The 12,025-nt window shown below is 38.7% G+C and overlaps 2 protein-coding genes across 2 annotated transcripts; both read left to right on the forward strand.

Moving 5' to 3' along the window:
* Positions 1-543: 543 nt before the first annotated feature.
* On the forward strand, positions 544-6,954 carry LOC147942862 (uncharacterized). Its single transcript, XM_087453512.1, has 2 exons — positions 544-6,099; positions 6,447-6,954. The coding sequence occupies exon 1, from the start codon at positions 1,770-1,772 to the stop codon at positions 3,105-3,107; it is 1,338 nt and encodes a 445-aa protein (XP_087309638.1). The 5' UTR covers positions 544-1,769; the 3' UTR covers positions 3,108-6,099; positions 6,447-6,954.
* A 1,806-nt stretch (positions 6,955-8,760) lies between these two features.
* LOC104791933 (uncharacterized) lies at positions 8,761-9,934 on the forward strand. The gene has a single exon (XM_010517942.3). The coding sequence runs from the start codon at positions 9,064-9,066 to the stop codon at positions 9,784-9,786; it is 723 nt and encodes a 240-aa protein (XP_010516244.1). The 5' UTR covers positions 8,761-9,063; the 3' UTR covers positions 9,787-9,934.
* Positions 9,935-12,025: the final 2,091 nt, after the last annotated feature.

The raw sequence follows: 12,025 nt of genomic DNA on the forward strand, positions 1-12,025 counted from the left end.
TTTATGGCACAATCGACAAACTGATGAGTACATCAGCACTCAACTTCTAGAAGAATCCGGTTTTTCAGTTTTTAAAGAATTTGTTCTATCATTTTTTGAAAACCCATTCTGCCAACAATAGTATACAAATTTATGATAAGATTGGAAGTAAAGATCTTAAGGGAACAATTCAACAAGTTCATTAAAAATTTGATTAGAAAATTCTAAAGAGAAAAGTCTGAAAGCATCATTTCTGCCACTTCTAAAAGGAATTAAAAAATTCATTCTTTTCATCATTTCCAAAGCAATCAATGAAAGGCTGGAGCGTGCATGAGAGCTATGACCAAGGTACGTGTTTGAATTCAAATAATAAATGATAGTTCTTTTCTTGTTTTGCAGGAATCGACCGTTGTGTCTTTATTGAGTCTTTTATTTTATTTAGGTCCTAAATTTGAGTCAGTTATTTTGCAAGTTCAGTCCTTTTTATTTGTAATAATTTCGACCCTAGAAGGTCCCCCGCTGCTGTATCGTTATATAAGGTCTCTTCTCAGCATTGTAACCTTTGAAGTTTTTATGAAATAAAATGAGAGTTTTCTTCTGAGATAGAAGCAACCACCATTTCTCCTTCTTCTTGTGTGTGAATCCCTGAAGACTGAGATTTAACTTATCATAGATCCTTTCACAGATCTGTGTGTCGTCTTTCAATCCACCCTTCTATCTCTGCATCTTCCACTTCTACCAAATAGACAGAACATTGTTTTCAACCATTTGTCTATTTACCATCTCTTCGCTGCATTCCATCTATCATCCATTGAAGAGGTAGAACAGTGTTATCAACCATTTGCCTATTTCCATCTATCCACATAGGTTCCCTCTTCTGGGTTCCTATATCATCTGGTATCAGAGCTAAACGCTCCAAATCAGGTTTTATCTATCCCTTTTGTTTCAGTTTATTTCCATTTGTTTGCTTCAGTTTGTGTTTGTTTCCGTTCGTTTTGTTATCCATCGAAGAGGTAGAACAGTGTTATCAACCATTTGCCTATTTCCATCTATCCACATAGGTTCCCTCTTCTGGGTTCCTATATCATCTGGTATCAGAGCTAAACGCTCCAAATCAGGTTTTATCTATCCCTTTTGTTTCAGTTTATTTCCATTTGTTTGCTTCAGTTTGTGTTTGTTTCAGTTCGTTTTGTTTTATTTCGTTTCTCCCTTTTAGATCTATTGTTTTCGTGTGTTCTTGTTCTATTTTAATTGTTCATCTTTTAAAAATAAAACCCTAAAAAAATTCCGTTTAGATCTGTTGATTTGATTGGCTAAACCCCCCCCCCCTCCCCTAAATTCTAGATCTGTCAGTTTTTGGAAGTTTTCCTTATTTGAACTTTTCGACTTCCTGTACACTTGATCTCTTTTCCTAATCTTACAGAAAAATGTTTAGAACCATGGGAGAACAAGGAGAAGAGGTGAACATGGCTCAGATGCTTACAGCTATCCAAGCCCAACTTCAAACGCTTGGTGATAGCATGACACGAATTGAACAACCCCCACTTGCACCAAGAGCACCAGTTCGTAACTTGCCAAGAGGAAACCATGAGGTTGATGTTGGAGATCAGTCTGATTCAGAGGAAGAACATTAAGATCTTAAATAACACCAAAGGCCAAGGAGACACTACCAATAAGGTAGAGGACGATATGAAGACAACATAAGAGAAGGAGACTATGATCTTAAGCTCAATCCGCCAACATTTGCTGGAAAGGTTAATCCTGAAGCTTACATTGATTGGGAAAGACGTATGGAGCATATCTTTGGCTACTACAACTATTCGGAACAAAGAAAGGTATCCTTAGCTGTTGCTCAACTTACCGATAATGCCTTAGCTTGGTGGGACAGAGATGTGTCTGAGAGGAGGAGGCATAGGCATATACCAATCACTACTTGGGATGATATGAGGTTTCAGATAAGAAAGAGATATGTCCCAGCTTATTACCACCGAGAGCTACAAAAGAAGTTCCGGAAGCTCTCACAAGGAAACAAATCTGTTGAGGAATACTTTGAAGAGTTTGAATCTCTTAAAAACAGATTGGAGGTAGAAGAGTCTGAGGAGAACTTGATGGCACAGTTTCTAGATGGTCTTCATGATCGGATTGCTATAAAGGTGGAAAGAAAAACCTATCATGATCTTGAAGAGTTGTTGCACCTAGCAGTCCAAGCTGAACAATACATCAAAAGGAAGACAGCCTCTACTAACCGTAGTAAGACTCCATGGACACCGCCACCTAGGAAACCTTTAGACAAGGGAAAACCTATTGATGTGGACCAGAGATTTAAAAGAGTTGCACCTGAGGCATCAAAAGTAACCAAACCAGAGCAAGGTAAGCCTACTAACCAAAGAGCTTGTGATATTACTTGTTTTAAATGTCAGGGAAAAGGAAACTATGCAAGAGAGTGCCCAAACCAGCGAGTAATGATCCTTAAAGCCAATAGAGAGTATGAATCACAAGATGAAGAAGAAGAACGTGTTGAATCTGAGGAGGATATTGTGGACTATCCAGAGATGAGAGAGCTTCTAGTCATAAGGAGGGCTCTTAGCACTCTTTTTTATCCTGAAACAATTCAAAGAGAAAATATTTTCCACTCTCGCTGCTCCATAAACTCCAAGGTATGTAGGGTAATCATTGATGGTGGTTCATGTACTAATGTAGCCAGCAAGTATTTGGTTGATAAGTTAGGTCTCCAAAAGACAAAGCATCCCCATCCATATCGACTTAAGTGGCTCAATGATGAGGCTGAACTAAGGATCTCTGAGCAAGTCACCATACAATTCACCATAGGCAAATATTCAGATCAAGTTATGTGTGATGTGGTTCCTATACAAGCTGGACACCTTCTTCTAGGACGGCCATGGAAATTTGATAAGGAGACTTTACACAATGGTAGAACCAACTACTACACTTTCTCGCACAACAACAAGAAGCATACTCTAGCTCCACTCACCCCTCAAGAAGTGCATGACATGCAACAGACCATGTCAAAAGGAGCTAAGTCAAACAAAACCAATCTTAACATAACACTTTCTACTGCTTTGAAATCAATTAATTCACAGGATAAGGTGCCTACTAATGATCTTTAAGGAAGTTTTGTTTTCAGGTCAAGAAGAGAAAGACTTACCACCAGAAGTGCTTGAACTATTAGGAAGGTTTAAAGAGGTCTTCCCTGAGGAGATACCACCTCGACTACCGCCTATAAGAGGAATTGAACATCAAATTGATTTAGTTCCGGGAGCACCACTACCTAATAGACTAACCTACCGAGTAAACCCTAAAAAAGCAAAAAAGCTGGAAAAGCAAGTTCGTGATCTAATGTCGAAGGGCTACATTCGTGAAAGCCTAAGCCTTTGTGCTGTACCGGTTCTTCTAGTGCCTAAGAAAGATGGAACTTGGAGAATGTGTGTAGACTGCAGAGCAATCAACAACATCACTGTCAAATATAGACATCCCATTCCAAGGCTTGATGACATGCTAGATGAGCTTAATGGAGCTACTGTTTTTTCTAAAATTGATCTAAGGAGTGGTTATCATCAAGTGAGAATGAAAGAAGGTGATGAATGGAAAACGGCTTTCAAGACAAAACAAGGATTATATGAGTGGTTAGTCATGCCATTTGGACTCACCAACGCCCCAAGCACCTTCATGAGGTTAATGAATCAGGTCTTAAGGGAGGACATCTGTAAGTTTGTGGTTGTTTATTTTGATGATATCTTGATTTATAGCACAAGTCTTGCAGATCACGTAAAACATCTTGAAATGGTGATAAAAGCGCTTAAGGCTGAGCATCTCTATGCTAATCTTAAGAAATGCACATTTTGCACTGATCAAGTTGTGTTTTTAGGATTTGTTGTGAGTTCGCAGGGACTAAAGGTCAATGAGGAAAAGATCAAGGCTATATAAGACTGGCCAACTCCAACAACCATTGGACATGTTAGGAGCTTCCATGGGCTGGCTAGCTTCTATAAGAGATTTGTGAAGGATTTTAGTACCATTGTTGCACCCTTGACATCAATGATTAAAAAGAATGTGGAATTCAAATGGGTTCAAGCACAAGAGGATGCATTCAATCTGCTCAAAAACAGCCTCACACATGCACCCGTTTTGGTACTTCCTAACTTTGATAAAATGTTTGTGATTATATGTGATGCTTCTGGTACAGGAATAGGTGTTGTTCTAACTCAAGGAGGAAAACCAGTAGCATACTTCGGTGAGAAACTTAGTGGAGCTGCACTTAATTATCCAACATATGATAAAGAGCTCTACGCTTTGGTTAGATCTCTAGAAACTTGGCAACATTATTTGTTATCCAAAGAGTTTGTTATTCATACAGATCATAAGACACTCAAGCACCTAAGAGGAAAAACTACACTTAAGAAGAGACATGCAAGATGGCTTGAATTTGTAGAGACATTTCCATATGTGATTAAGTACAAGAAGGGCAAAGAGAACATTGTAGATGATGCTTTATCAAGGAGACATGCTTTGATCACTACAATGGAGGCTAAAGTCATGGGATTTGATCATATCAAAGGTCTATATGTGGAGGATCCAGATTTCAAAGAAGCCTTTAAGGAAACAAGCAAAGCCGCTTATGGGTCATACTACCAACATGATGGATTTCTCTTTCAGGACAAATAGTTGTGAATTCCACAAGGATCTATGATAGAGCTGCTAATAGGAGAAGCACATGGATGAGGACTTATGGGACATTTTGGGCGTGATAAAACTCTCAGTGTTCTTAAGGAACATTTCTTTTGGCCGCATTTGAAAAGAGATGTGGAAAGGTTCTGCGCAAAGTGCATCACTTGCTTGAAAGCAAAATCCAGGTCACATCCTTATGGTTTATACATGCCTTTGCCTATTCCTAATCTACCATGGGTAGATATTTCTATGGATTTTGTTTTAGGACTGCCTAAGATTAACAACCGAGATTCTATCTTTGTTGTGGTGGACCGATTCTCTAAAATGGCGCATTTCATTCCATGTAACAAGACAAATGATGTTACTCAAACTTGTGAACTCTTTTTCAAAGAAGTTGTGCGTTTACATGGAGTCCCAAGGACCATTGTTTCAGATCGAGACACCAAATTTCTCAGCCACTTTTGGAAGACTTTGTGGAAAAAGCTAGGAACTAAGCTACTCTTCTCCACCACTTGTCATCCTCAAACTGATGGCCAAACTGAGGTAGTTAATCGTACTCTCTCCACTTTTTTGAGAGTTACGGTGGGTAAGAATTTCCGAAACTGATTATCTTGTTTACACTATATTGAATTTGCTTATAATCATGCTAAGCATTCTGGTACCAAATTCTCTCCATTTGAAGTTGTCTATGGTTTTAATCCTCTAACCTCATTAGACATCACACCTCTGCCCCAAGCTGATTATTCTAGTGCAGAAGGAGTCACCAAAGCTGACCTTGTGAAGAAACTTCACCAAAGAGTTAAAGAGAAGCTTGAGAAGAAAAGCGCAAAGAACAAAGAGCATGCGGATAAGCACCGCAGGAGCTGACGTTTGAACCTGAGATTGGGTCTGGTTACACATGAGAAAAGAAAGATTTCCCAAGGAAAGAAAGTCCAAGATGTCACCAAGAGGAGATGGACCATTTCGGGTCTTAGAGAAAATCAATGACAACGCCTACAAGATTGAGCTACCAGGTGAGTTGAACATTTCTCCAACCTTTAATGTTGCTGATTTATCTCCTTTCCATGCAGATGAAATAGTTCTGCAGACCAAACTTTCTCAAGAGGGAGGGAATGATGAGGACATCAGTATTCAACTTCCAGAAGAACCCGTTCTTCCAGTTCTTGAAGAACCCATTCTACCATTTCTTGAAGAATCCGTTCTGCCAACAATGGTACACAAACCTATGACAAGGTTGGGAGTAAGGACCTTAAGGGAACAATTCAACAAGTTCATTGAAAGTCTGATTACTCTCATTGAGCTAGAAGATTCCAAAGAGAAGACTCAAAAAGCATCATTTCTGCTAGTTCTACAAGGAATTAAAGAACCCGTTCTTTTCATCATTTCTGAAATAATCAATAAAGGGCTGGAGCGTGCATGAGAGCTATGACCAAGGTAAGTGTTTGAATTCAAATAATAAATGATGGTTTTTTTCTTGTTTTGGAGGAATCGATCGTTGGGTCTTTATTGAGTCTTTTATTTTATTTAGGTCCTAAATTTGAGTCTGTTATTTTGCAAATTCAGTCCTTTTTATTTGTAATAATTTCGACCCTAGAAGGTTCCCCGCTGCTGGATCGTTATATAAGGACCCTTTTCAGCATTGTAACCTTTGAGGTTTTTATGAAATAAAATGAAAGTTTTCTTAGGTTTTATTCTGAGATAGAAGCAACCACTCTTTCTCGTTCTTCTTGTGTGTGAATCCCTGAAGACTGAGATTTGACTTATCATATATCTTTTCACAGATCTATGTGGCGTCTTTCAATCCACCTATCTATCTATTCATCTTCCACTGCTACCAAATAGACAGAATAGTGTTTTCAACCATTTGTCTATTTACTCGGCCTGGGCGTTCGGAACAAACTGAAAGAACCGACTTCTTCGGTTTTCAGGCACCGAAAATGAAGGAACTTCCGAACCGATCGGCAGAATTTTTAGGGAATTTCGGTTTTTGATTCGGTTCGGTTCGGCAGGCTAAAACCGATCGGTTATTCGGTTTCTGTTCTACATCACTCCATCTTCTTCTTCACCTGTTGGCGTATGTGTGTTTTGCAGAAGGAGAAGTCGCGGCTGGCGGCCATTAATCCCCTCTCTCTCACGATCGATTTAGGTTAGATAAATTCTATTTGTTCTTTTTAATTTGTTTTAGCGTTGAGCTGGTTCTAATTGTTTTTAGTAAGCCCAACAAAAGGCTGATGGACCATATGATCCACTAATATTTTTGTTTAATAAATATCCAATAATAGTGATCCAGTCCACTAATGTTTTTATTTTATTTTTACTCAGTCCAAAAACATGTTGCCCTAAAAACAAATATTGCCCACATTAACTCATTTCTTGTCCTCGTTTTGACTTTCGAGTCTCGACCTTGCCTCTCTCTGAAAATAGGCGATTACAAAGTGAGATTAGTCGAGAAACTTTTCAATCACCCGTCATCATCACCTTTCTTCTTCATCATTGTCACATACAACTCCTCTTTCTGTCAAACATTGTGTAGAAATCTACCTTTGTCTAACACAAATCCTAACCGCGGATTTCGGAGTGGTAATGCTTTCTTTTTTTGCCTTAGTTTGTGAAATTGTTTGTAAACCCTTTGTTTTGTAAGCTCATCTTAAAATCTAGAATTCTCTATCTTTTATGTCTTCTTAAAGCATATTTCACGGTTGGTAACTCGGAGTTACTAACTCCTTAGATCTACTTGCTTATCATTTTTTTTTTCCTATCTTTCAGTTTTAGATGAAGGATTGCATGTTGTTTTGATGACTGTAGGTGATCTCGACAGGGCATATTTCTTTACCGGGAGATCTTTGGATGCCATCATCAACGTCACCATCGCAGATCCGGCGGCTCCGGAAGAAAGTAGCGGCGTGGAGTCCATGAGCCCTAATTTTTGATGGACTTGTGTTTGTTCTTTAATTTGGGCTCGTGTATAGGCTTGGCCTATGATTTAATGGTTTGTAATTGTAATTTTTATGGTCCATTATCATAAATTCGATCTAATTCGGTTCGAATAAACCGAATTAGAAAAAAATTCGGTTTATTTCGGAATTGATTTTAATTTTAATAACCGACCTGAATAACCCGATTACCGAATAACCCGAACTGAACTTTTATTCGGTTCAATTCGGCTGAATTTATAGAAAACCGAAAATTTGAAAAATTGAGTAACCCGAACTAATTAACCCGGTAGAACCGAATGCCCAGAACTACTATTTACCATTTTTTCGCTGCTTTCCATCTATCATCTATTGAATAAGCATAACAGTGTTATCAACCATTTGCTTATTTACATCTATGCACATAGGTTCCTTCTTCTAGGTTCCTATATCAGAAACGTAAAATGCAAACCCGATATAAATCCAAACACTAGTCCAATGATCCAATCCTTATATGCAAAAAGATCAACGCAAATTCACATTATTGTGTCAGCGCAATAAGCAGCCATGTGTCACGTGAAATCATTGGTTAGTTGTTTCCGCGTGTTTTTATTTCCTTATTTCATTATTTCATTTGTGTAGAGTTACGGGACCATGGCCATGTTCTCTTTGGTGCAACCGGCCATGGTCTATCTCTATTACAAGGAATTTAGTAAAATAAATGTTAGGGAAGTCCATAGCGAAAATGAAAAGAAAACAAGCAAAGCCCATAAAATCATACGAACCACAAAACTTTCTTCAAAAACTCGAAACGAAAGGCCCAATACAATTTAATGTACACCGTGGAGTCTGAAGTGGCGTAATCAATGGTGTAGATTAAAAATGACGTGGAAGACACAAGAACTCCACAGTTTAAATCACTCACCAGCGTGTGCCCGCCCAAGCCATGCACACAGCTAAACCGCGTCGCCACGTTCTCCTACCCTCATATCGGCTTCACGTAAAATCCAACCGTCCGATTTAAATCCAACGGTTAATATCAAATCTCAATCGAGTCATTATCGTTTATGCACTTTCCCGGAAATAATCTACCTAAAGCCACCTCAGACTTTTGAGGATAACGTGAAGAATAAGTTAAACGCGATTTCTACTATCCCTAAATCTCAACCGTCGGATCACAAACAACTTACACAACTCCTCCATGCTGGAGAATATAATTAAACAACAAAAAAAAAATAGTTATATATATATATAAAAATAAACTAATCATGTCATTGCCATTGGATTGTGTGTGGCTGCGTCAGTTAAACGTATATTCTTATAAGCAACAAACAAAACAAACCATTGGTGTGAATTGTGATTGCTTCTTCTTCTATAAAGAAACCTTCAAATTAAATTCATTCATATATAATTGCGTGAAGCAATCTCCAATCTAAAATCCGCATCTCTTCTCCGATTCGTCTATCTGCAATTGAATCTTCTGGAGATGGCGGCGTCTGCGAGGATTTGTTGCGGAGGAAGTGCATGTGCCGTTCGTTGTGATCGGCGCACGGTGGATTTGAATTCTCGATCGTTTTGTGTTGTTCCGGTGACGAATCGGCGTAATTTTTGTGAGATCGGGAAGGTTTCGATGTCGATGGATGAATTTGCACCACCACCGTCCGCGGCGGTGAAGATCGATCGGGTCGGTGAGAGGAAACGTAGCGGATCTGTTGTGTCGAGGGAGAAGCTTGATGTGTGGTTGAGGGATTCGGTTGTTGAGATCGTTAAGAATCTTAGGGAGTCTCCGTTGTTGATGCACTTATACGCGGAGGCGAACGGTCGCTTGACTACGACGGCGACGAGTCCGGAGGCGGAGGATTGGCCGGAATTGAAAGAGAGGTGGGGTAGAGGGGAAGAGAGGACGCCGGAGGGGGTTATATTCGTGGAGAAGCTTACGGACGACGATGTAGCGGATCGAGAAGGAGATGATGGTGAGGATGATTACCACAGCGACGGTGGCGCGTGTGGAGATACAAGCGCGTGGGGGATTGTGGCGCAAGGAAGAGGAACGGATTCTGGACCGGTTTGTTATTTATTGAAGACGACCCGGGTTGGGTCCGGTATGGGGACGGTTTGCACACATTTCTGCTTGGTTAAGGTTAAGAGCTTCCGGGAGACGGCTATGTCACAGTTGAATAACTCGTGGTTGGTGCAGACTGGTCAATGAAACAAGTCAAAAGGATTGATCTGTATATTTTTATTCACTTTGGGTTTTGATTATGAAACCCTTATGGATATGATCAAATGATTTGGTGAACTAAAATGTAAATAACAAAAGGTTAAGTTGATTGGTTATAGTGATTGGTTTTACCAAAGAACATTGTTAGTTTGTTACTATTGTAGTAGAAAACTTATAATAGACCCAACTTGTAAAGATCAAGAGTTTCCTATATGATATGATACTCCATCACATTACAATATATGCTAAAAGTGTAGATGGATCGGGGGTGTAAATGTAGAAAATAGAAATCATAGCAGCAAGCCAAGTTTAGACTCCAATCCTATGCCGACGAGAAAATTCCGGAGTCGACCACGGGGACAGAGAAGAAGAAAATGAATAAACGACGACGACGACGTGGAACTAAACATAATTGTGATGATTGTATGTATTATTGGATCATTACAGCTCTTTGCCGCGTAAATCTGTCGAGAATGGATTAGAGATTTAAGGCCTGCTGGTTTAAATAAGGACGGTATAATAAACCTTTGTTCCTCTAGTCATTCGTATACTATTCTATGATTTGGCTCCATTTCAATGCTCTTATGAATCAAAACACTCGTGAAGTGATGAAACGATTTCTTTGACTTGGCACATCACCCTCTACGAGTTGTAGAAAGAAAGGAATCGGTGCTAGTGCTACCATCAACTCCCAAGCTTACTACCACTTATACTCGTTGTTGATAAGACATTCCAGAACATACCCTCATTTACCTACGAGCAACTCCGAGTTCTGCAAATTTATCTATAATTATCCTTGGACCGGTTATGCTGTTACATATTAGAAGTTAGTCTGTGCTTTTTTTTCCCTTCAATAAAAGATTGCACAAAGTATAAACATGTAAAAAAAAACTCAAAAGTTTAAACCGTGTCTATTGTTTTCTTGTCCCACAAACAGTAAAAATGTATACTATCGTAAACCGAAGAAATTGACTCGTAACGTTTAAGTTTTTTTTTTTCAGGTTCCATTAATTGAAATGAGAAAAGGTTAGCAATTATGGGTTAGAAATACTCAAAACGTTAGAATGCCATCTCAATTTAATGCAATCGTTTATTTTTCCAATGAAATTTCAAGTTGTGAATTAAAAAGTACTTAGAAAATTTTTGCACCAGGCTCGGTTTTTGGTTTGGACGATGTGAATTTAGTTAGTACATCGTTGTCTTCTATTCTTTTATTGAAACGATAAATTTATACTTCCACTGTCGTATTAATTTCTTCTTTCCCAACTCCGAGAGAGAAAAACATGGTCTGTTTCAGACAGGGCATGCTCAATTCCTCTTTTATTGGCCATTGAAACTAGGGTTCTTCTGTTAGTAATTACTCTAAAAGCCAAAGCAAATAATGTAGTTTAATTACCGATTCTTGAGACGTTTCCTCGATTCCCATAATCCAATAAAGATCAGAAGAGACTAATTGATGAGTTTTCACAGAGTCCCATGCACATGGTTGCAACAAATGAAGCTTCTTGAAGTTCTTGGGAGTATTATATAGCTCTTTCTTGATTCTGGATGTTCTTAGCCCTAAGCTTCTTTTGTTTGTCTCACAAGAAACTTTATCTTTTAAGTATATGACTGCTAAAAGAAGGTTGAAACCTGAGAGCATGGGCATTGGTGTAGGACACATTTTGGTCCCTCAAATATAATAAAATTATATTCAGAGTTTCTTAAGTTTGGTATGAGCATTGGTGTCTCTCAAAGTGGAGAAGGTTTGTTCCACTTCCCATGGCTATGGCTATACCATTTTTCTTAGGGCCTTACTTTGCGATTGACATGTGCGTGGGGAGTTTTATTTTGTTTGACTGGGAGAGGTTAGATGCGCCAAAGGCTGAAGCTTTTGCAACAGCAATGGCTTCTGGTTTGATATGTGGAGATAGAATCTGGACTTTGCCAAGTTCAGTGCTTGCTATAGCTGGAGTTAAACCTCCTATTTGCATGAAGTTTCTGTCATCTGTAACTAATCATAGAGTCGACAAGTTCCTGCAAGGATCCTCTTAGTTTATTTTTTAATGCTCAATGTGATGGATCTGTTGAAGAAGTAAAGTGTAATGATGTTTTAATTTTGAAAAAAAATGATAAAAGGTATATTGTCTTGATCACACAGTATAGATACATGAGAGACGGTTTTCTTTTGTTGTATTAAAATGAGCAGAGATGATTTATACATAACTCGATTAAGCATGATGAATCC

This window comes from Camelina sativa, chromosome 6, assembly GCF_030686135.1.
Source record: "Camelina sativa cultivar CO46 ecotype springtype chromosome 6, ASM3068613v1".
NCBI lineage: Eukaryota > Viridiplantae > Streptophyta > Magnoliopsida > Brassicales > Brassicaceae > Camelina > Camelina sativa.